At 42.9% G+C, this 24,605-nt stretch overlaps 1 protein-coding gene across 2 annotated transcripts in view; it reads left to right on the top strand.

Moving 5' to 3' along the window:
• Nucleotides 1-409: 409 nt before the first annotated feature.
• Nucleotides 410-24,605, top strand: part of LOC128693346 (protein PBDC1) — a 438,868-nt gene continuing 414,672 nt past the window's right edge. Inside the window, exon 1 of one of the 2 annotated variants that reach the window (XM_053783034.2) lies at nucleotides 410-477. In XM_053783034.2, the coding sequence (XP_053639009.2) occupies nucleotides 445-477 (33 nt within the window). In that variant the 5' untranslated portion in view covers nucleotides 410-444. The remainder of the gene's footprint in view (nucleotides 478-24,605) is intronic. The other variant, XM_070089483.1, reaches the window with a different exon arrangement.

The raw sequence follows: 24,605 nt of genomic DNA on the forward strand, positions 1-24,605 counted from the left end.
TTGGGACTGTCTGTCTTATTTCCATTGTTGTCCTTCAGTCTTGTCCCCCAGAATGTGACCCACAACAGTCGACTAACAACCAGGTACCTACTTACTGCTAGGTGAACAAGGATAGAAGATGTGAAGAAACATGCCCAGCATTACCACCCGTGTTGGGGATCGAACCACGGACACTCGATGTATGTAGCGCGTGTTGCAAACCAAGCCACGGGACAAGGAAGCCTATCACAAAGTTTCCTTACATTGGCCCTCATAAGGATTAAATTGCAAAAACAATTAAAACACTGAGCCAAGACTCACAAACATATATAAACTAACAATACTCAGTTTTTGTTGCTGTTCTGTATCTCTTGATATGGGAGAAAAAGCTTAACACCATTGTATAATTTCTCTCAGGATATGTGACGAGAGTGAGTCCTCTTGTGGGAGCGGGCAGCGGGGGCGATGACCCCTGAAAACATCCTTCAGGTATTGCAGGTAAGGCGCTCACACGTGACGTTCATGTAACTTTATGAACACACTCTGGCTAATGATTAAGACATATGCAACAGATACCTTCGGCATCTTCCACCTCACCTTCGACATCAACAACAGAGATACACAGCTGTTGCACATGTGTCTTAATCATCAACTTGTCGGTATTGTAAACCATTTTCAACTTAAAAGACACGCGCTTCAGGAAAGGCGAAGAAAATCTTCTGGTAAGTCATATATTGTATCAGTGTTCAGCTTTTAGAATACCCTGTAGTAATTGTGATCATTATTAATATTATGTATATTCATAGAATATATTTTTTGTTATTATTACTAGTTATTGTTTGTTATTATTACTGGTTAGTGTTTGTTATTATTACTAGTTATTTCTTGTTATTATTACTAGTTATTGCTTATTATTAGTACTAGTTATTGTTTGTATATTACTGCCTAGTTACAGGTATCACATATATCGAGAATATTTTTACAGAATTGTTTTTAAATTATAATGTGTAGGCAGAATACTTCTGTCATAAGCTATGTAAGGTAAGTTTAATAACAACGAGGCAACTGTTGTGAATATAACCAACTGAGAGAAAAATATAAGTATTAAACTTGAGGTAAGTTGCCTTTGAGCAAGCTTATGAGTTTTTCGTTTTATGATTATATACAGTGTGAAACATGGCTTTTCAGAAGAGTTACAACGGTATACATATGTATGTGTCAAGATTAGAATGAAAGCAGAAAAAGAGGTAGTAAACGAGTGGATACGATAGAAAAACTGAGACTAAGAACCAAATAGACTTTAAGGCTTCACTTTTGAAAATGTGATGTAAATAAAAAAAACTTTAATATAAATTCAGGAATAACTAATGATACATGTGAGAAACAAGACAGTTTAATAATACCTTTTATGATGTTGAAGATCAGTGATAAAGGAAGCAAGGAATAAGAAAAATATAAAGGAAAATAAATCGTTCCTGCTGGTAAGTCTAATAGATACCATCAGTTGATAAGTTCTTAATGCAGATGTATGTTAGAATCATCAGATATTGATGTTAGTCACTTGTTACCGAGATGGGTATCATCTTTTGTGGGAATATGAAGTAATTTACCCTGTAGTTTTTGTCAGTGCAAACTGAGGTTACTTACAGGATATTGTGAATACACTAAGATAGGGAACTGATGGTGCAGTGAGCAGCACGAGAGGCGGGTAACCAGCTGCTCACCAGTTGTGGTGCTGGTAACCAACTGCTCACCACCTGTGGTGTTGGTAACCAACTGCTCACCACCTGTGGTGTTGGTAACCAACTGCTCACCAGCTGTGGTGCTGGTAACCAACTGCTCACCACCTGTGGTGTTGGTAACCAACTGCTCACCAGCTGTGGTGCTGGTAACCAACTGCTCACTAGCTGTGGTGCTGGTAACCAACTGCTCACCAGCTGTGGTGCTGGTAACCAGCTGCTCACCAGCTGTGGTGCTGGTAACCAACTGCTCACCAGCTGTGGTGCTGGTAACCAACTGCTCACCAGCTGTGGTGCTGGTAACCAACTGCTCACCACCTGTGGTGTTGGTAACCAACTGCTCACCAGCTGTGGTGCTGGTAACCAACTGCTCACCAGCTGTGGTGCTGGTAACCAACTGCTCACCAGCTGTGGTGCTGGTAACCAACTGCTCACCAGCTGTGGTGCTGGTAACCAACAGCTCACCAGCTGTGGTGCTGGTAACCAACTGCTCACCAGTTGTAGTGCTGGTAATCAGCCTCACAGCTGGTAAGTAGCCCCACAGCTGGTAAGCAGCAGGTTGGTATCCCCACAATCTTATTTTTCCTGTCTGTTACATTCATATATTTTGCGATATTTTTTATAGAGTATGTAGTGAAGTATCACTTAATTATCTTAACATTTAAAGGGTAGATGGGTAAGCCAGAGGAAGGCCTCGGTCAGGTGACCAAAAGCTCCAGTGGCCGGTCATTATATGACTAAGACCCGTGTCAAGAAACTCTTGTCCTGTTTCCTGACGAATCTTACCTAACTAATTTTAAAGTGTACCGTATAACAACGTCGATGAAAGTGTCATCACTTAAGTGTTAAGTTGTCCACTTGGGTCGTACCAACACGAATACTTGCAAATGTAAGCTAAGTAAGTAAGTTTATTCATGTATACACAAATACAGTTACATAGAATTATCATACATAGCAGCATATGTGTAGAGAACCTGGGATAACCCAAAAAAGTCAGAGTGACTTATTTCCATTGGCTAGCTCATAATGCAACATTCTGTTAATATCATCATTTTCTGATTGCTTTCTCAGATGTTTTCAACATTGTATCATACACTACATTCTTCTTGCCTCTTTCACTTTTGTTTCCATTATATATATTAGTTAACATTAGATTCCTTCGTTTGACTCTTTTTTTTTGGTGTTATCCTATTTAATTTACACATGTTACTATGTATGATAATTGTAATCACTTAAATTTGTGTAACTGTACCTATGTGCACCTGTACCTATGTGCACCTGTACATATGTGCACCTGTACATATGTGCACCTGTACATATGTGCACCTGTACATATGTGCACCTGTACATATGTGCACCTGTACATATGTGCACCTGTACATATGTGCACCTGTACATATGTGCACCTGTACATATGTGCACCTGTACATATGTGCACCTGTACATATGTTCACCTGTACATATGTGCACCTGTACATATGTGCACCTGTACATATGTGCACCTGTACATATGTGCACCTGTACATATGTGCACCTGTACATATGTGCACCTTTACCTAAATAAATTTGCACTAATTTCTCAACTTATTCTAGTTTTCTTAAAGGGCTTTACATTAATGTTTATTTTTTTTATTTTGCATGCGATTTTTTTCCATAAGTCATCAATAAATTCAAAAACTTGGTGGTTCAAGGGCATTAAGTCACATGTAACTACAATCTGAGGAAAAAAATCCTAACAAGCTCTTTCTTTTCAGTTGATTTTTTCACACTTTTCTGGTCAGGAATCTCAGAGCAGAAAAGTTTGAAATCCAGGATTGCCACCATAATGATGATTTTGTACCAGTAATGTTGAGAGTTCCATGACTCTGCATCAACAACGGTGTCTTACACTCGTGTGTGTATATATATATATATATATATATATATATATATATATATATATATATATATATATATATATATATATATATATATATTTATATATATATATATACATACGTGAAAAAACTTACTAGTTATCATTGTTATTAAATGAAGAAATGTGTTCACAACACCATTGTTAAATCAGATTAAGTCATGACACTAACACCTTCAATTATCATCATCATTACATGATTGTTGTTTCTCACTCAGTGGACTCGTGTGAATGAAACTGTCAAGTGATTGTCTGTGTGTTTCCTTACACTCTGCGTTAGTTACTTAACACTTGTTTAGTTTTCCAGTACTCCAGGTACTGGAAACCAACCTGGATGTTAGACCATGTAAGTTCCTAACAGTGACAACATATACACAGGTTAACCTTCCCTCTCCGGCAACAAGACCTACCACACCCTCTTTTGCTGCTACGTGAGATCATGCTCAACACGTTGGCTGGGGCAGCTGGCTTAAATACTCTCTGTGGTTAACAGTGTATGTTTCCCGACGTCTTTGCCTTTCTCAGGTGTTCATAATATTTCATTTGTTGGGGTTAAGTTCAAATAGTCACTTGCCAGACCAATTAAATACTTTGTCCAGACCCATTTGTAATCTTTCCTGGTCTTCTCTTGTTCGTATTCTCCTCGTTAGTTTCACATCATCTGCGAACAAAGACAACGTTGACTCGAGTTCCTCTGCTACGTTGTTAACCTTTACAAGAAGTGGAACTGGAACAAGTACTGACCGTTGTGGAACCCCACTCGTCACACTTCCCCATTCCAATACCTCCTCCTCGACACTAACTTGTTGCTTCCTTCAGGTTAAGTATTCCTAGATCCACTGTAGTGCTTTCCCAGTAATTCCTGTCTGCTCCTTCTTCCAATCCAAAAATATACAATCCCAGGGGGGCGGTCCCAGGAGCTTTCAGCTCCTGGGACCGCCTCGTAACTTTGGAATGTATTTGAACATTGTTCACTGTTACAGTGAACACTTGCTGCATCACGTTCCTTACTCGCTCTAATACTCATGTTTGATGTGAACGTCCACGTTAGTCTGAGTGACGTGACTACGAGTGATTTAAAGAGTAAGAGGGTGAGTAACAGAGTGAGTGATGGAGAGAGTGATGAGAGTGATAGAGAGAGTGATGAGAGTGAGTGATGGAGAGAGACAGTGAGTATGAGAGTACATTTTCACCTTCACACTACGCTAGTCAAAATTAATTCTTATTTCTCCATTGTCTCTTTCCTCCCTCCCTCCGGCACTCCATCTTTCCCTCCCTCCACCACTCCCTTCCGCTTCTTCTATCGCTCCTGTCCCTGTCCTTCGCCACATACTCCCTCCACCTGGAGTCTACCTGGAAGGTGTTCCGGGGATCAACGCCCCTGTGGCCCTGTCCATGACCAGGCCTCCTTGTGGATCAAACTTGATCAACCATGCTGTTACTGCTGACCACATGCAGTCGAACGTACGAACCAGAGTCTGGCTGATCAGGAAATGACTTTAGGACCTTATCCAGTTCCCGCTTGAAGACAACCAGGGGTTTGTGGTAATCTTCCTTACATTTATTCATTGGAATATTTTTCACCATCTGCCGAGCTTCTTGCTTTCATTGGCAGTGATTTCTGTGTTGAAACTGGGGACTAATCCTAGGATTTTTCAGGCGCAAATTTAGGTGTTTGGCTGAACTTATAAATACAGTGAAGATCTCTCTACATTCTCTAGCTCTGCAGTTTTATCTGCCTTAAAAGTGGCTGTCAGTGTACAGCAGTGTTCCAACCCAAAGAGAGCAAGTGACTTTGGTTTGGCATCTCATGGCCTCCTGTTATTTTTATCGCTATTGTGATAATGACGCTGTCGTGATCCTTGAAAGTGAGATCCTCTGACGTTATCACTCCTAAGTCTTTCACGATGAGTTTTCACTCTGTTGAGAGGTTAGTTGTATATTCCTCCCAGTCTTTTATTTCCTCAAATTTTCCATAACAGGGTAACTGAAATATGTCATCATTGAGCATCATATTGTTTCCTACAAACACTGGAAGACTTGGTTTATATTAGCTTGGAGATTTATAGTGTCTTCAGTTTATGACACTTTCATACAAATTCTAGTATCGTGTGCTAAGGATGATAGGATGCTATCTATGATTTATGTCCCTGTTGCTGTCAGATATGAGAGTGAGGAACAGGATGGGGGCAAGCACTGTGCCTTGAGGAACAGAGTTTTTTTTACTGTGGCGGCCTCAAAATTAACTCTGCTTCTTATAACTCTTTGTATTCTATTTGTTAGAAAATAGATCTACCTACCCACTTTCCCAGCTATTCCTGTAGCACATATTTTGTGTGCTATTACACCATGATCACACTTGTCGAAAATTTTTGCAAAGTCTGTGTGTGCTAAATCCATATTTTGCTTATCTTCCCATGCATCCAAGACCACGTTGTTGTGGCCCAATAGTTGCGAGCTGCAGGAGCAATTTGCCTCTCGCATCCCAGTCACAGTAACTGTTGCCCTGGGTTGTGCAATTGTTGTGAATCCATGTGGTTAACTTTCAAAGATTTTCTGTGGGGCATTAATGCCATCTATAGTTCTTTGTCACTGCTTTGCTGCCACCTTTGTGGAGTGGGACAATATCCATTGCTTCTTAATGACTGTGGGATGCATCCTCCCCTCCCGTGTCTAGATTCCCTCTCCACACTATATTTAAGAAACATGATAGAGGTTTTTTTGCAGTTCTTGATGAACACGGAGTTCCACAAGTCTAAGCCTGGGGCAGAGTACACGGGCATGTTATCACTGGGTTTTTCGAAGTCTAGTGGGATTTGGACTATGACAGAAATTCTGGAGATATTAACAGGGTTTTTGAGTTTCGTTCATAAAGAATTGTTGACCTAAATTTATTCTGATTAACTGCTCATTGAACACCGAGTCATAGTGAGATTTCAGTATTTCATTAATTTCTTTGCTGTCGTCAGTATAAAATCCATCTTGTTAGTTAAGTATCTTCCATTTCTGTAGCTCTGTCATTATTTGTCTTCACCTGTAGAGGGAGCTTCTCTCTCTCTCTCTCTCTCTCTCTCTCTCTCTCTCTCTCTCTCTCTCTCTCTCTCTCTCTCTCTCTCTCTCTCTCTCTCTCTCTCTCTCTCTCTAGTTTACATCTTTTCTCTTCCTCTGATTATATGTACCTTGAACATACATCTACTGCCACAAACTCTCGCCATCACTCCCTCCCTTTACCGCTCCCTCCCTCCACCACTCCCTCCCTCCACCACTCCCTCCCTCCACCACTTCCTCCCTCCACCACTCCCTCCCTCCACCACTTCCTCCCTCCACCACTCCCTCCCTCCACCACTCCCTCCCTCCACCACTCCCTCCCTCCACCACTTCCTCCCTCCACCACTCCCTCCCTCCACCACTCCCTCCCTCCACCACTCCTTCCCTCCACCACTCCTTCCCTCCACCACTCCTTCCCTCCACCACTCCTTCCCTCCACCACTTCCTCCCTCCACCACTCTCTCCCTCCACCACTTCCTCCCTCCACCACTCCCTCCCTCCACCATCTGCACCTGCATCTGCACACAGAAATCACTCCCTACGAAAGTAAAAGACTGGGCAGGCGATGCAAAATGCCGCCAATAAAAAGTAGGGGCGCCATTGGTACACTAAGAGAAAACACCATAAGTGTCCGGGGCCCAAGACTGTTCAACAGCCTCCCATCAAGCATTAGGGGAATTGCCAATAAACCCCTGGCTGCCTTCAAGAGAGAGCTGGACAGATACCTAAAGTCAGTGCCGGATCAGCCGGGCTGTGGCTCGTACGTTGGACTGCGTGCGGCCAGCAGTAACAGCCTAGTTGATCAGGCCCTGATCCATCGGGAGGCCTGGTCATGGACCGGGCCGCGGGGGCGTTGATCCCCGGAATAACCTCCAGGTAACCTCCAGGTAACCACTTCCTCCCTCCACCACTCACTCCCTCCACCACTCCCTCCCTCCACCACTCCTTCCCTCCACCACTCCCTCCTTCCACCACTCCCTCCTTCACTACGTCTCTCCATCACTCCCTCTTTCACTCCCTCCATCACTCCCTCTTTCACTCCCTCCATCACTCCTTCCTTCACTTCCTCCATCACTCCCTCCATCACTCTCTCCATCACTCCCTCCATCACTCCCTCCATCACTTCCTCCCTCTCCATGGTGTTAATCTCACCCTTGTACTTACTCTCCCTGTGTCCTTCACTGAATATTCAAGGCAGCTTTCTCTAACTCACTCATCTCACTTCCTTATCTAGCAACAGTAGCAGCAGCGACAGAAGCAGTAGCAGCAGCAGAAACAGCAGCAGCAATAACGACAGCAATAGCAGTAACAGCTGAAGCGGCAGCAAGAACAGCAGTAGCAGCAATAACAGTAAGTGCAACATCATCAGCAAGAACAACAATAGAAGTAGTGACAGCAGCGACAACATTTACAACAGCAACAGCAGTAGCAGAAACATCAGCAAGATCAACATCAACAACAGCAGTGTAGGGAGGGAGAGGTGTGAAGGACGGGGGTCACTGACCTGTGCTGAGGGTGACAAGGCCAAAAGAAAGTGTTCTGTTGGAGTTAGATGGGAGGGGGGAAGGGGGGGGGGGAAGCGAGAGAAGAGTAAGGGGATGAAGATCGGAATTGAGGAGTCTACCTGGAGGTTGTTACGGGGATCAACACCCCCGCGGCCCGGTCCTCGACCAGGCCTCCCCGTGGATCAGGGCCTAATTAACTAGGCTGTTACTGCTGGCCGCACGCAATCTAACATACGAACCACATCCCGACTGATCGGGTACTGACTTTAGGTATCTGTCCAGCTCCCTCTTTAAGACAGCCAGGTGTCAATTGGTAATTTCCCTTTTGTATGTTAGGAGGCTATTGAATAGTCTTGGGCCTCGGACACTTATTGTGTCTTTTTCCTCAGTGAATTCATGGCGTCCCTGCTTTCCACTGGGGGTATGTTGCACCGTCTACCCGGTCTTTTGCTTCTGTACGTAGTGACTTTCTCTATGTGCAGCTTTGGATCTAAGCCCTCGAGGATTTTCCAGGTGCAGATTATGATGTATCTTTCTCACCTTCGTTCCAGAGATTTCAAGTGTTCCCAGTAATTAAGGTGCTTGACTAAAATTATAAGTTCAGTGAAAGTTCCCAGTATTAAGGTGCCTGACTAAACTTATACATGCAGTGAAGGTTCTCTATACATTCTCTAGATCTGCAATTTCACCTGCCTTAAATTGGGCTGTTAGTGTACAAAAATATTCCAGCCTAGAAAGAATACGTGACTTAAATAGGATCATCATTGACATGGCACCCCTTATTTTGAAAGTTCTCATTATCCATCTTTTCATTTTCCTCGCAGATGTAATAGTGACACTATTGTAATCTTTGGAGGTAAGATCCTCTGACATTATCACTCCAAAGTCCTTCACATTAGTTTTTTTACTCTATTGTGTGGTTAGAATTTGCACTTTGTGGAGGTTCCGTTTCTGGGGCGGCTCAGAGGTAGGGGTGTGCGGAAGGAGGGAAAGGCAGGATGTAGGCAGATGGAAGTGGCGTAGCGAGAGGGTAGGAATGTTGTGGGAGAGGAAGGTTGTGGGAAGCGATGGGTGTGGGGAAGTTAAGGTTGTGGGAGGGGAAGGCAGTGGAGAGAGGGAGGTGAGTAGGCAGAGGATTGAGGTTATGAAAAAGAGAAGAGGGGGGAAAAGGTAAGGATGAGGTGACCAAACATAGATATAGAAGGAGATGAATATAGAAGCAAGAAGTTGTGTTGTTAGGAAAGGGAGGGAGGAAGAGGTACTAGAGGTAGATAAGTGGAAGTTAAGGTTGAGGAAAGAGGGAAGAAGGAGGTGGAAAGTGGATGAGAGTAAACAGTGAGTTGGGAAGAGGATACAGGGGGGAAACGATGGAATGGAAGTAGGTGTGCACCGCACTGAGATATATAATAAAGAAGCAAGGGAAAGACAATTGTTTTTAAATAATAAACAAAATTGGATACAACGTAAGTGTGCTGCTACACTACTCCATATGATAGTTACAATGTGGGAACACCAGCAGTGTGATGCTACACTACTCCATATGATAGTTACAATGTGGGAACACCAGCAGTGTGATGCTACACTACTCCATATGATAGTTACAATGTGGGAACACCAGCAGTGTGATGCTACACTACTCCATATGATAGTTACAATGTGGGAACACCAGCAGTGTGATGCTACACTACTCCATATGATAGTTACAATGTGGGAACACCAGCAGTGTGATGCTACACTACTCCATATGATAGTTACAATGTGGGAACACCAGCAGTGTGATGCTACACTACTCCATATGATAGTTACAATGTGGGAACACCAGCAGTGTGCTGCTACACTGCTCTGTATGATAGCTACAATGTGGGAACACCAGCAGTGTGATGCTACACTACTCCATATGATAGTTACAATGTGGGAGCACCAGCAGTGTGATGCTATACTACTCCGTATGATAGTTACAATGTGGGAATACCAGCAGTGTGATGCTACGCTACTCCATATGATAGTTACAATATGGGAACACCAGCAGTGTGCTGCTACACTACTCCATATGATAATTACAATGTGGGAACACCAGCAGTGTGCTGGTACACTACTCCATATGATAGTTACAATGTGGGAATACCAGCAGTGTGATGCTACACTACTCCATATGATAGTTACAATGTGGGAACACCAGCAGTGTGATGCTACACTACTCCATATGATAGTTACAATGTGGGAACACCAGCAGTGTGATGCTACACTACTCCATATGATAGTTACAATGTGGGAACACCAGCAGTGTGATGCTACACTACTCCATATGATAGTTACAATGTGGGAACACCAGCAGTGTGATGCTACACTACTCCATATGATAGTTACAATGCGGGAACACCAGCAGTGTGATGCTACACTACTCCATATGATAGTTACAATGTGGGAACACCAGCAGTGTGCTGCTACACTGCTCTGTATGATAGTTACATAGTAGAACACCAGCAGTGTGCTGCTACACTGCTCTGTATGATAGTTACATAGTGGAACACCAGCAGTGCGCTGCTACACTGCTCTGTATGATAGTTACATAGTGGAACACCAGCAGTGTGCTGCTACACTGCTCAGTATGATAATTACAATGTGGGAACCTCAGCAGTGTGCTGATACACTGCTCTGTATGATAGTTACATAGTAGAACACCAGCAGTGTGCTGCTTCACTGCTCTGTATGATACATAGTGGGAACACCAGCAGTGTCCTACTACACTGCTCTGTATGATACATAGTGGGAACACCAGCAGTGTGTAGACCATATGTGAAGTGACACAGTTCGTAGAGGACGAGTTGAGTCACAAGATCTTCTGAGGTTTGCTTACAGTTAGTTTATATCTTTATTAGGCACCCTATATCCATCCTGCGGGTGGTAGTTAAAACATTAGAGACACATAATGGGTCCAGGAACTGGGACCCAAGGTTCTGATAGCTAAACAGGTTTAAAGCTGTAGTGGACTATTTACATGTTTATATCTGGTTACAGTTGTAATGAGTTATTTATACTAACATGAATTAGGTCACAAAAATATTACATAAATATTACCTATATATTCTGTAATATTTGCTAACAGGAGAATTGGAGATACAGTTACTTGAGAATTGTCATCACTCGGATGGCCTCTCCCACAAGAAGGACTGATAGTGAGAAAGGGTGGTGGGAGGTAGTTAGGGTGAGGGAGCAAGCGGAGGGAAAGACGGAGGATGACTCTGAAGGAAGGGATGGGAGGGGTCAGAAACAAGATTGAATGTGTGAAATATAAAACAGAGATCGGGGAGTGAGAGTAAGGGAGAGGGAACTAATGGAAGAGGTACCAGATGGAGGAAGTGAAGGAGGAGATGGAGGGTGAGGGAGTTGCTAGGGGGAGTGCTGATGAAGATGATAGTAAGTAAGTAAGTAAGTTTATTCAGGTATACACAAATACAGTTACATAGAATTATCATACATAGCAGCATATGTGTAGAGAACCTAGGATAACCCAAAAAAGTCAGACAGAGTGACTTATTTCCATTGGGGTCCTTTTACCTTATTATTATAGTATAAAGGTTATAATATTTTCTTATTATTCTACAATGAAGATAACATCTTATTATCATACTAAAAAGACTATCTGCTACACCAAGGTCATTAAGACTATCTACAATACGAGGGTCATTACAAGGAATAAGGTAAAAGGTAAATGACTGGAATATGCCTTGAAGAAGGATGAGATTTACATCTGAAACCTGATATATTCAGCAAAAAAAAAAACAATCAGCGAATTTAAGAACAGATCTTGTGCATTACTGAAACTGCCTGACTCTTGTAGTAGTAGCAGTATGAGCAGTTGTGGAAGTAGCAACTCTAACAACACAAGCAGTTTACCTGGAGAGAGTTCCGGGGGTCAACGCCCCCGCGGCCCGGTCTGTGACCAGGCCTCCTGGTGGATCAGAGCCTGATCAGCCAGGCTGTTGCTGCTGGCTGCACGCAAACCAACGTACGAGCCACAGCCCGGCTGATCAGGAACTGACTTTAGGTGCTTGTCCAGTGCCAGCTTGAAGACTGCCAGGGGTCTGTTGGTAATCCCCCTTATGTGTGCTGGGAGGCAGTTGAACAGTCTCGGGCCCCTGACACTTATTGTATGGTCTCTTAACGTGCTAGTGACACCCCTGCTTTTCATTGGGGGGATGGTGCATCGTCTGCCAAGTCTTTTGCTTTCGTAGTGAGTGATTTTCGTGTGCAAGTTCGGTACTAGTCCCTCTAGGATTTTCCAGGTGTATATAATCATGTATCTCTCCCTCCTGCGTTCCAGGGAATACAGGTTTAGGAACCTCAAGCGCTCCCAGTAATTGAGGTGTTTTATCTCCGTTATGCGCGCCGTGAAAGTTCTCTGTACATTTTCTAGGTCGGCAATTTCACCTGCCTTGAAAGGTGCTGTTAGTGTGCAGCAATATTCCAGCCTAGATAGAACAAGTGACCTGAAGAGTGTCATCATGGGCTTGGCCTCCCTAGTTTTGAAGGTTCTCATTATCCATCCTGTCATTTTTCTAGCAGATGCGATTGATACAATGTTATGGTCCTTGAAGGTGAGATCCTCCGACATGATCACTCCCAGGTCTTTGACGTTGGTGTTTCGCTCTATTTTGTGGCCAGAATTTGTTTTGTACTCTGATGAAGATTTAATTTCCTCATGTTTACCATATCTGAGTAATTGAAATTTCTCATCGTTGAACTTCATATTGTTTTCTGCAGCCCACTGAAAGATTTGGTTGATGTCCGCCTGGAGCCTTGCAGTGTCTGCAATGGAAGACACTGTCATGCAGATTCGGGTGTCATCTGCAAAGGAAGACACGGTGCTGTGGCTGACAGTGGCAACAGAAATAGCGGAAGTAGCAGCATTAACACCAAGGACAGTAGTAGCATTAATACCAAGGACAGTAATAGCATTAATACCAAGGACAGTAGTAGCATTAATACCAAGGACAGTAGTAGCATTAATACCAAGGACAGTAGTAGCATTAATACCAAGGACAGTAGTAGCATTAACACCAAGGACAGTAGTAGCATTAATACCAAGGACAGTAGTAGCATTAATACCAAGGACAGTAGTAGCATTAATACCAAGGACAGTAGTAGCATTAATACCAAGGACAGTAGTAGCATTAATACCAAGGACAGTAGTAGCATTAACACCAAGGACAGTAGTAGCATTAATACTAAGGACAGTAGCAGCATTAATACCAAGGACAGTAGTAGCATTAATACCAAGGACAGTAGTAGCATTAATACCAAGGACAGTAGTAGCATTAATACCAAGGACAGTAGTAGCATTAACACCAAGGACAGTAGCAGCATTAATACCAAGGGCAGTAGCAGCATTAATACCAAGGAAAGTAGCAGCATTAATACCAAGGACAGTAGCAGCATTAATACCAAGGAAAGTAGCAGCATTAATACCAAGGAAAGTAGCAGCATTAATACCAAGGACAGTAGCAGCATTAATATCAAGGAAAGTAGCAGCATTAATACCACAGACAGTAGTAGCATTAATACTAAGGACAGTAGCAGCATTAATACCAAGGAAAGTAGCAGCATTAATACCAAGGACAGTAGCAGCATTAATACCAAGGACAATAGCAGCATTAATATCAAGGAAAGTAGCAGCATTAATACCAAGGACAGTAGTAGCATTAATACCAAGGACAGTAGTAGCATTAATACAAAGGAAAGTAGCAGCATTAATACCAAGGACAGTAGTAGCATTAATACAAAGGAAAGTAGCAGCAATAATACCAAGGAAAGTAGCAGCATTAATACCAAGGAAAGTAGCAGCATTAATACCAAGGAAAGTAGCAGCATTAATACCAAGGAAAGTAGCAACATTAATACCAAGGAAAGTAGCAGTATTAATGCCAAGGAAAGTAGCAGCATTATTACCAAGGAATTTAGCAGCATTAATACCAAGGAAAGTAACAACATTAACACCAAGGACAGTAGCAGCATTATTACCAAGGAATTTAGCAGCATTAATACCAAGGAAAGTAACAGCATTAACACCAAGGACACTAGCAGCATTCACACCAAGAGCAGTAGCAGCATTAATACCAAGTAAAGTAGCAGCATTATTACCAAGGAAATTAGCAGCATTAATACCAAGAAAAGTAGCAGCATTAATACCAAGTACAGTAGCAGCATTAATACCAAGGACAATAGCAGCAGTAATAACAAGGAAAGTATCAGAATTAATACTAAGGACAGTAGCAGCATTAATACCAAAGACAGTAGCAACATCAATACCAAGGATAGTAGCGACATCAATACTAAGGACAGTAGCAGCAGAAACAGCAGCAACAGTAACAACAGCAACAACAGAATGAAGAGCAACACAGCTGTTACCAATAGCACTTGCAGCTCTGGTAGCTGATCATATTTATATTATAAATTGTTTAATAACTAACCTGAATCAGAATAATATTAATCACGAAGCAAGTACCACATTGACGTGGACCAGATCATACTGCTCATCACAAGGCATACCACAGTAAGTTGACGTGGACCAGATCATACTGCTCATCACGAGACATACAACAGTAAGTTGACGTGGACCAGATCATACTGCTCATCACAAGGCATACAACAGTAAGTTGACGTGGACCAGATCATACTGCTCATCACAAGGCATACCACAGTAAGTTGACGTGGACTAGATCATACTGCTCATCACGAGACATACAACAGTAAGTTGACGTGGACCAGATCATACTGCTCATCACAAGGCATACAACAGTAAGTTGACGTGGACCAGATCATACTGCTCATCACAAGGCATACCACAGTAAGTTGACGTGGACCAGATCATACTGCTCATCACGAGACATACAACAGTAAGTTGACGTGGACCAGATCATACTGCTCATCACGAGACATACAACAGTAAGTTGACGTGGACCAGATCATACTGCTCATCACAAGGCATACCACAGTAAGTTGACGTGGACTAGATCATACTGCTCATCACGAGACATACAACAGTAAGTTGACGTGGACCAGATCATACTGCTCATCACGAGACATACAACAGTAAGTTGACGTGGACCAGATCATACTGCTCATCACGAGACATACCACAGTAAGTTGACGTGGACCAGATCATGCTGTTCATCACGAGACATACCACAACAAGAAGTCACCTTGCTGGCCAATTTCTTAATAATGTCAAATTTCCGGAGAGGGTAATTATCCTTGGCTTCTCAACATTCTTCGACAACTAGGCACAAAATTACCACAATTCATCAATTACATATACACAGATTTGGGCAAAAACCGATGCAGCAGATGTATAATACCAAGTATTTCAGAAGATATTTGTCTGAGGTATCACATGGAGGACTGTTACACAAAATCCTTGGCCCATTCCTTTTAACAAATAATGTTGAACTGTTGTGTATTTGCATATATATATATATATATATATATATATATATATATATATATATATATATATATATATATATATATATATATATATATATATATTTATATTGATATATATTGATATTGATATATATTGTACCATATTATGTAATAATATATAATATTGGTAAAAAAGAATGAAAAGATGGGGTGGTAGGGGAAGTGGGATATTCAAACGGCTTCAGGAAGAAATCCAAATATTCTTCCTTGAAGCCTATTTATTCACTTCTCCGAGGCTGTGGGTCCACGTCCACACACACACACACACACACACACACACACACACACACACACACACACACACACACACACACACACACACACACACACACATGCACACTAACTTGTGACAAGCGGGGTTCCACAGGGGTCAGTCCTAGGACCTGTGCTGTTCTTGGTATATGTGAACGACATAACGGAAGGGATAGACTCAGAAGTGTCCTTGTTTGCAGATGATGTGAAGTTAATGAGAAGAATCAAATCGGATGAGGATCAGACAGGACTACAAAGAGACCTGGACAGGCTACAAGCCTGGTCCAGAAACTGGCTCCTTGAGTTTAACCCTGCCAAATGCAAAGTCATGAAGATTGGGGAAGGGCAAAGAAGACCGCAGACACAATATAGTTTAGATGGCCAAAGACTGCAAACCTCACTCAAGGAAAAAGATCTGGGGGTGAGTATAACACCGAGCATATCTCCTGAGGCGCACATAAATCAGATAACTGCTGCAGCATACGGGCGCCTGGCAAACCTACGGATAGCGTTCCGATACCTCAATAAGGAGTCGTTCAAGACACTGTATACCATTTACGTCAGGCCCATACTGGAGTATGCAGCACCAGTTTGGAATCCACACCTAGTCAAGAACGTCAAGAAATTAGAGAAAGTGCAAAGGTTTGCAACAAGACTAGTCCCAGAGCTACGGGGATTGTCCTACGAAGAAAGGTTGAGGGAAATCGGCCTGACGACACTGGAGGCCAGGAGGGTCAGGGGAGACATGATAACGACATATAAAATACTGCGCAGAATAGACACGGTGGACAAAGACAGGATGTTCCAGGGATGGGACACATACACAAGAGGTCACAATTGGAAGTTGAAGACTCAGATGAATCAAAGGGATGTTAGGAAGTATTTCTTCAGTCATAGAGTAGTCAAGTCGTGGAATAGTCTAGAAAGTGAAGTAGTGGAGGCGGGAACCATACATAGTTTTAAGGCGAGGTATGATAAAGCTCATGGAGCAGGGAGAGAGAGGACCTAGTAGCAATCAGTGAAGAGGCAGGGCCAGGAGCTATGACTCGACCCCTGCAACCACAAATAGGCGAGTACAAATAGGTGAGTACACACACACACGTGAAGCAGTATCGCTGATTTAGCGTATCCCAGGATTTAGCGTTCTATTGGCTGTCCTAAGATATTATTAGCGGTCATCGTACGTGAGTGAATCAGTGAACATATCTACAAGAGTGTAATAGCTTTCAAGAGTGCGAATAATGTGATAAGATCAAGAATTTTACAATTTAAATTTGAATGAATTGTGAGTGAGGGAGGGTAGCAGTCAGCTGATCAGGCTGCTGGCCGCAGTGTTGACACAAAATATCCAAACAGTTAATTGGGTTAACGGTGTGATCTGAAATATTAACAAATACATATGTTAGTTGGTTATAACAGAAGTGTAGTTATAAGGTCATAAAAAATGATTAAGTAAATACTGAAAGTAAGAAAAAATTAGTCAATCCCCAGCTGTTGGTGTTGTGAATGTAGCTAACATCATCAGACTTGTTATGACCATAATACTGTACTAAAGAAAAAAGAGGGAATACCAAGTCTTAAAAGAAAAAGAAAATAAAAACTTGAATGCATGATAAAGTTCCTGAAGGAGTTACAAAATTGAAGGAGTTGATAGCAGCCGACCAGCAGGAACCTACATTGTTGTGCAGACATCACTTGCCTATTTGTGGTTAATTTTGGTTAGTGTCTAAAGTCTCAGTGTCTCGCCCTGCTGGTTGTTGCTATGCCATCACTCTCTCCCTATTTCAGTACCAGGAGATAGATAGTGGTAACCCTGATAATGTTTAGTAAATTATCTAAATATCTCCAGGTAAACTCCAGAAGAGTTGTGTAGCCTAGTGACCCCCCCTGACAGCGACAAGCTAGTAAACAAGTACGCACATACAAACACACGTGTGCACCCGTAATTATTATTATAATAAACATTAGTATATATTAATAAGGAATTGAGTGAGAAAAAATAATCCTATAATCTTCAAAAAGTAAAGTAGCCTAGTGTGCGGAGATCTGGGCCGGGAGAGTACCGGTGAAACAATAACAATAACAAATAGTGTTAACGTGACCCCCCCCCTCTTTTTCAAAGAACGACAAGCTAGTAAACACACACACACACAAACACAAGTGTACACAATTAATATTATATAGTATATATTAGTGTATATTAATAAGGAATTGATTGTGAAAAAATTGTTTATAATCTTCAAAAGAGTAGCGTAGCCTAGTGTGCGCACGCACACCTACACACCCACACACGCCCACACACACCCACACACACCCACACACACCCCCACACACCCACACACACCCACACACACCCACACACACACACCCACCCACACACACCCACACACACCCACACACACCCTCACACCCACACACCCACACACCCACACACACCCACCCACCCACACACACACACACACACACACACACACACACACACACACACACACACATACACATACACATACACACACACACACACACACACACACGACTCAGAACAGGATCCTGCAGGAGAAAGCACGATTAAGGGACATGCCAGCATACAGGAAGGTGTATCTTGACCGCGACAGAACACAAGCAGAAAGGAAGAAACAGAGAGAGATGGTACAAAGGCGAAAGGAGGAAAGAGTGGGGATGGAGAAGACAGACAGGAGATCACAGACACAGGAAGATCAAATACAGCCTCCCTCACAACTTCCTATAGAAGCCTCTCAACCAGGTCAACCCCAGTGCAACCAAACACTCTAAACCAAAACACCCATGCCACATCCAATGCCCCCACCCACTGCATTACAAACTCCACCCCCACAGCAACCACCCATAGTTCCTTATCAGGTCTCCCACTTCCCCAACCCCAATACACCTCCCAGACCAAAATCTTAGAAAAGAAGTTGAAGGTGTGGTATACAAATGCAGATGGAATAACAAATAAGTATGAGGAGTGGCACGAAAGAATCAAGGAGACATCCCCAGACATAATAGCACTCACAGAAACAAAACTCACCAGAATAATAACAGATTTAATCTTTCCATCCGGATATCAAATCCTCAGGAAAGACAGAGGGAGGAGACGGGGAGGAGGAGTTGCACTGCTCATTAAAGACCAGTGGGGGTTTGAGAAAATGGAAGGAATGGATGGCACGGGCGAAAGGGACTACTTAGTAGGAACAATCCAGTCTGAGGGACATAAGGTGATAATTGCAGTAATGTACAACCCACCACAGAACTGCAGGAGGCCATGAGAAGAATACGATGAGAGCAACAGAGCAATGGTCGACACACTAGCCGAGGTGGCCAGGAGAGCACACATGGGGGGAGCAAAATTACTAGTTATGGGTGATTTCAATCACAAGGAGATTGACTGGGAAAACCTGGAGCCCCATGGGGGTCCCAAAACATGGAGAGCCAAGATGATGGATGTGGTACTGGAAAACCTCATGCATCAACATGTTAGAGACACTACCAGAGAGAGAGAGGAGAGGATGAACCAGCAAGACTGGACCTTGTATTCACCTTGAGTAGTTCTGACATCGAGGATATCATGTATGAAAGGCCCCTGGGAGCTAGTGATCATGTGGTTCTGTGCTTCGACTACATAGTTGAGCTCCAAGTGGAGAGAGCAGCAGGAATAGGGTGGGAAAAACCAAACTACAAAAGGGGGAACTACTCAGGCTTGAGGAACTTCTTTCAAGACATTCAGTGGGAGAGGTAACTGACAGGAAAACCAGTACAAGAAATGATAGACTATGTGGCAACAAAATGCAAGGAGGCAGAGGAGAGGTTTGTTCCCAAGGGAAACAGAAATAATGGGAAGAACAGAATAAGTCCTTGGTTCACCCAAAGGTGTAGGGAGGCAAAAACTAGATGTACTAGAGAATGGAAAAGGTACAGAAGACAGAGAACTCAGGAAAATAAAGAGATTAGCCGAAGAGCCAGAAACGAATATGCACAGATAAGAAGGGAGGCTCAGCGGCAATACGAAAATGACATAGCATCGAAAGTCAAGACTGATCTGAAGCTGTTGTACAGCCACATCAGGAGGAAAACAACAGTCAAGGACCAGGTAATCAGACTGAGGAAGGGTGATGGGGAATTCACAAGAAACGACCGGGAGGTATGTCAGGAGCTCAACACAAGATTTAAAGAAGTATTTACAGTGGAAACCAGTAGGACTCCAGGAAATCAGAGCAGGGGGGTGCACCAGCAAGTGCTGGATGAGGTACATATAACCAAGGAGGAGGTGAAGAAGCTGCTATGCGAACTTGACACCTCAAAGGCGGTGGGACCAGACAACATCTCTCCGTGGGTCCTTAAAGAGGGAGCAGAGACATTGTGTGTACCATTAACGAAGATCTTCAACACATCATTTGAAACTGGGCAACTCCCTGAGGTATGGAAGATGGCAAATGTAGTCCCAATTTTTAAAAAGGGAGACAGACATGAGACACTAAACTACAGACCTGTATCACTAACGTGCATAGTATGCAAGGTCATGGAGAAGATCATCAGGAGGAGAGTGGTGGAGCACCTGGAAAGAAACAAGTGTATAATTGACAACCAGCATGGTTTCAGGGAGGGAAAATCCTGTGTCACAAACCTATTAGAGTTTTATGACAAGGTGACAGAAGTAAGACAAAAGAGAGAGGGGTGGATCGACTGCATTTTTTTGGACTGCAAGAAGGCCTTCGACACAGTTCCTCACAAGAGGTTACTGCAAAAGCTAGAGGATCAGGAAAGGCACTGCAATGGATAAGAGAATACCTTACAGGGAGGCAACAACGAGTCATGGTACGTGATGAGGTGTCAAAGTGGGCGCCTGTGACAAGCAGGGTTCCACAGGGGTCAGTCCTAGGACCTCTGCTGTTCTTGGTATATGTGAATGACATAACGGAAGGGATAGACTCAGAAGTGTCCTTGTTTGCGGACGATGTGAAGTTAATGAGAAGAATCAAATCGGATGAGGATCAGGCAGGACTACAAAGAGACCTGGACAGGTTACAAGCCTGGTCCAGCAACTGGCTCCTTGAGTTTAACCCCGCCAAATGCAAAGTCATGAAGATTGGGGAACGGCAAAGAAGACCGCAGACACAATATAGTTTAGATGGCCAAAGTCTGCAAACCTCACTCAAGGAAAAAGATCTGGGGGTGAGTATAACACTGAGCATATCTCCTGAGGCGCACATCAGTCAGATAACTGCTGCAGCATACGGGCGCCTGGCAAACCTACGGATAGCGTTCCAATACCTCAGTAAGGATTCGTTCAAGACTCTGTATACCATTTACGTCAGGCCCATACTGGAGTATGCAGCACCAGTTTGGAATCCACACCTAGTCAAGCACGTCAAGAAATTAGAGAAAGTGCAAAGGTTTGCAACAAGACTAGTCCCAGAGCTACGGGGATTGTCCTACGAAGAAAGGTTGAGGGAAATTGGCCTGATGACACTGGAGGCCAGGAGGGTCAGGGGAGACATGATAACGACATAAAATACTGCGCGGAATAGACGAGGTGGACAAAGACGGGATGTTCCAAAGATGGGACACAGACACAAGAGGTCACAATTGGAAGTTGAAGACTCAGATGAATCAAAGGGATGTTAGGAAGTATTTCTTCAGTCATAGAGTAGTCAAGCCGTGGAATAGTCTAGAAAGTGAAGTAGTGGAGGCAGGAACCATACATAGTTTTAAGGCGAGGTATGATAAAGCTCATGGAGCAGGGAGAGAGAGGACCTAGTAGCAATCAGTGAAGAGGCAGGGCCAGGAGCTATGACTCGACCCCTGTAACCACAAATAGGTGAGTACACACACACACACACACACACACAAAACACACACACACAGAAGAATCAAATGGGATGAGGATCAGGCAGGACTACAAAGAGACCTGGACAGGCTACAAGCCTGGTCCAGCAACTGGCTCCTTGAATTTAACCCTGCCGAATGCAAAGTCATGAAGATTGGGGAAGGGCAAAGAAGACCGCAGACACAATATAGTTTAGATGGCCAAAGACTGCAAACCTCACTCAAGGAAAAAGATCTGGGGGTGAGCATAACACCGAGCATATCTCCTGAGGCGCACATCAATCAGGTAACTGCTGCAGCATACGGGCGCCTGGCAAACCTACGGATAGCGTTCCGATACCTCAGTAAGGATTCGTTTAAGACTCTGTATACCATTTACGTCAGGCCCATACTGGAGTATGCAGCACCAGTTTGGAATCCACACCTAGTCAAGCACGTCAAGAAATTAGAGAAAGTGCAAAGGTTTGCAACAAGACTAGTCCCAGAGCTACGGGGATTGTCCTACGAAGAAATGTCAGCATAGTTGCTGATCCCTGTATTCCCTGTATTATATAGCATAGCATATTAGTATCCTCCATGTGCTTTAGACACGAGATCCCTCGTAGGCCTTTGGCTTGGAGTGACGTCATGGGCATACACATGGGCAGTGATCCCTTTGTCCCGCTCTCACTCGGCGGCAGACCTACAGAACGTGAACAGGCTTGGCACCGGGCTCCATCTCTCATCTCAGTCTGACAATATATTTACCATCCTACAAGTGTGTCTACTTTCAACCTACGATATCTCCATTCAAGAACCCTTACGATAAATGGTGACAGCGGTGAGCCTGTAATTCTGACGATTACAGCGATTTCTGGAGATAAAATTGTCGACCAGCAAGACGGCCATTTCGTGTGACCAGTAGGCCTATCGACTACCGAGGTTCACCCCATCCAGCTACCTCAAGCCAGCTACTCTACCAGCTTCTACATTATTCACTGGTCAGTCTCTTTGTATTAGTGTTTCCTGCTTTTTTGCATTACTCCCGAGGGGTTGACCCGAGTTTGCAAAATAAGCCAGCTTCCAGTCTGTGGTGGGGGAGTCAGAACACCCGAGTCCAGTCCAGCCTAGCCTACTCCATCCAATTATTTTGCCTGCCAAGCCAGCTTCCACCCCTGCTGTGCTCCTCGTGTGAAGTTGTCAAGCTATTCTGTGTGAAGGGTTAAGATAAGCCAGCTAGCAACTAACCCAGGTGTCTTACCCCAGTACTCAAGCAAGCCACGTGACTAGTCTTCATCGCTTGTGATTCAAGTTCCAAGCATTCTGAGTGCTCCTTGTCATCCTTGTGGTGTTGTAGTATTTCGTGGGTTTCTCCTAAGCCAGCCGGCTTAGAATTATCTTCGTGGCAGTGTGGGTTTTCTCAGTGAGGCTTACGACGTTCAACCCATAAGCCCAGCCACTCACGATCACGTGTGTCGCATCATTGCCGGTCTCAGACGCCTCGCTCAGCCATCACCCACAAACCCAACTACAGTCGGCCATTACAACTCACCTACCTCATCAGTGTTTTGGTGCTCTGCTAAGGGTTGTAGCACCATATTTTAAGGACCACATAGGGGGTCAAGAGCTAGAGAGTGGCGCGCCATCTTTAAAAGCCTCCTGTGTGTTGTCTCTCGCCGATTTAAGCGCAATTCTACGATCATCTGTGCAGAGGACAGCAGCAAGACGATATAAACAATCCATCAATCTCATTTTTTTTCAAGTGTTACAGCTATAATATTTTTTTTTTAGAGACATTTGCGAGTGTTGAGACATTTCTTTTGTGTTCCCAGTGAATTTTTCTCTTAGTGACATTCAGTGACTCTTGATCAGACTCAGTGTTTATCATGTACTGATTGCATTAATTTCTTTTAATCTCCTTAATTCAGTGTTAATTTTCGTGTATTATTTTATATCTGTTGTGTTGTGTTTCTTTTTATACACACTTGAAGTAAGTACTTAGTGTTTCCTTTGTTGTGTGTGCAACATATGAGCAGTATAGAACTTGTGTTTAAACTTCAGAATTCCAGTGAATTAACTCAGTAAATTTTTCACCTCATATTCTGCATCACAACTCAGTGTTGTCTGTTATTTTTTTTTTCTTCCTAGCAATTGTGTATTTTTGTTTGTTCCCTGTGTGTTGAACATTCTTGTGTTCATATTTTTCCATTCAGCCAGTGTTTAATTTGTCTTATTTCCACAGACAATAGTGCCATTTTTAAAGCTCCAGCAAGAAATCTGTTTACAAAATTTTTTTAAAAAACATCAAGTTTCATTGCAAGAAAATTCTAGTACTGAGTTTATGTTGATGTTTTGTGCTCTGCATCACTGTAAGTGTTGTATTTCTTTTTGTTGTGTGTTTTAGCACCTATTATTTTTCATATTTTATTGAACAAATTCACTCTTAGTGCAATTTTTAAGTTCTCCTTTTAAAGTAAATTGTTCTTTTGCTTGTTGTTTAAGTGCAGTTAAGAGTTAAAGTGTTCATTCCTTGATATATTTCTTTTCTTGTGTGTTATAATTTTTATTATTGCACATAGACTCATTTTGCAATAATTCTTGTGCAAATATTGTGTTGCTATTAAAGTTTTTCTTGCAGAAAATTTTATGCAGTGTTGTGCAATACAGTTTATTACAGTGCAGTTTCTTATGCTCTGTTCTGTGCATAGTATTTTATTCTGTCTGTCAATTTATTTTATTTTTCAGTGAATTGTGTGTTTGTTTTAATTTTTTGCACAAGTTTATTGAGTCCATTCTATTATTTTATTGTGTATTTTCCTTGTTGCATTGAAAGTAAAGACAACTCACTGTGCCATTTAT

This window comes from Cherax quadricarinatus, chromosome 28, assembly GCF_038502225.1.
Source record: "Cherax quadricarinatus isolate ZL_2023a chromosome 28, ASM3850222v1, whole genome shotgun sequence".
NCBI classification, from domain to species: domain Eukaryota; kingdom Metazoa; phylum Arthropoda; class Malacostraca; order Decapoda; family Parastacidae; genus Cherax; species Cherax quadricarinatus.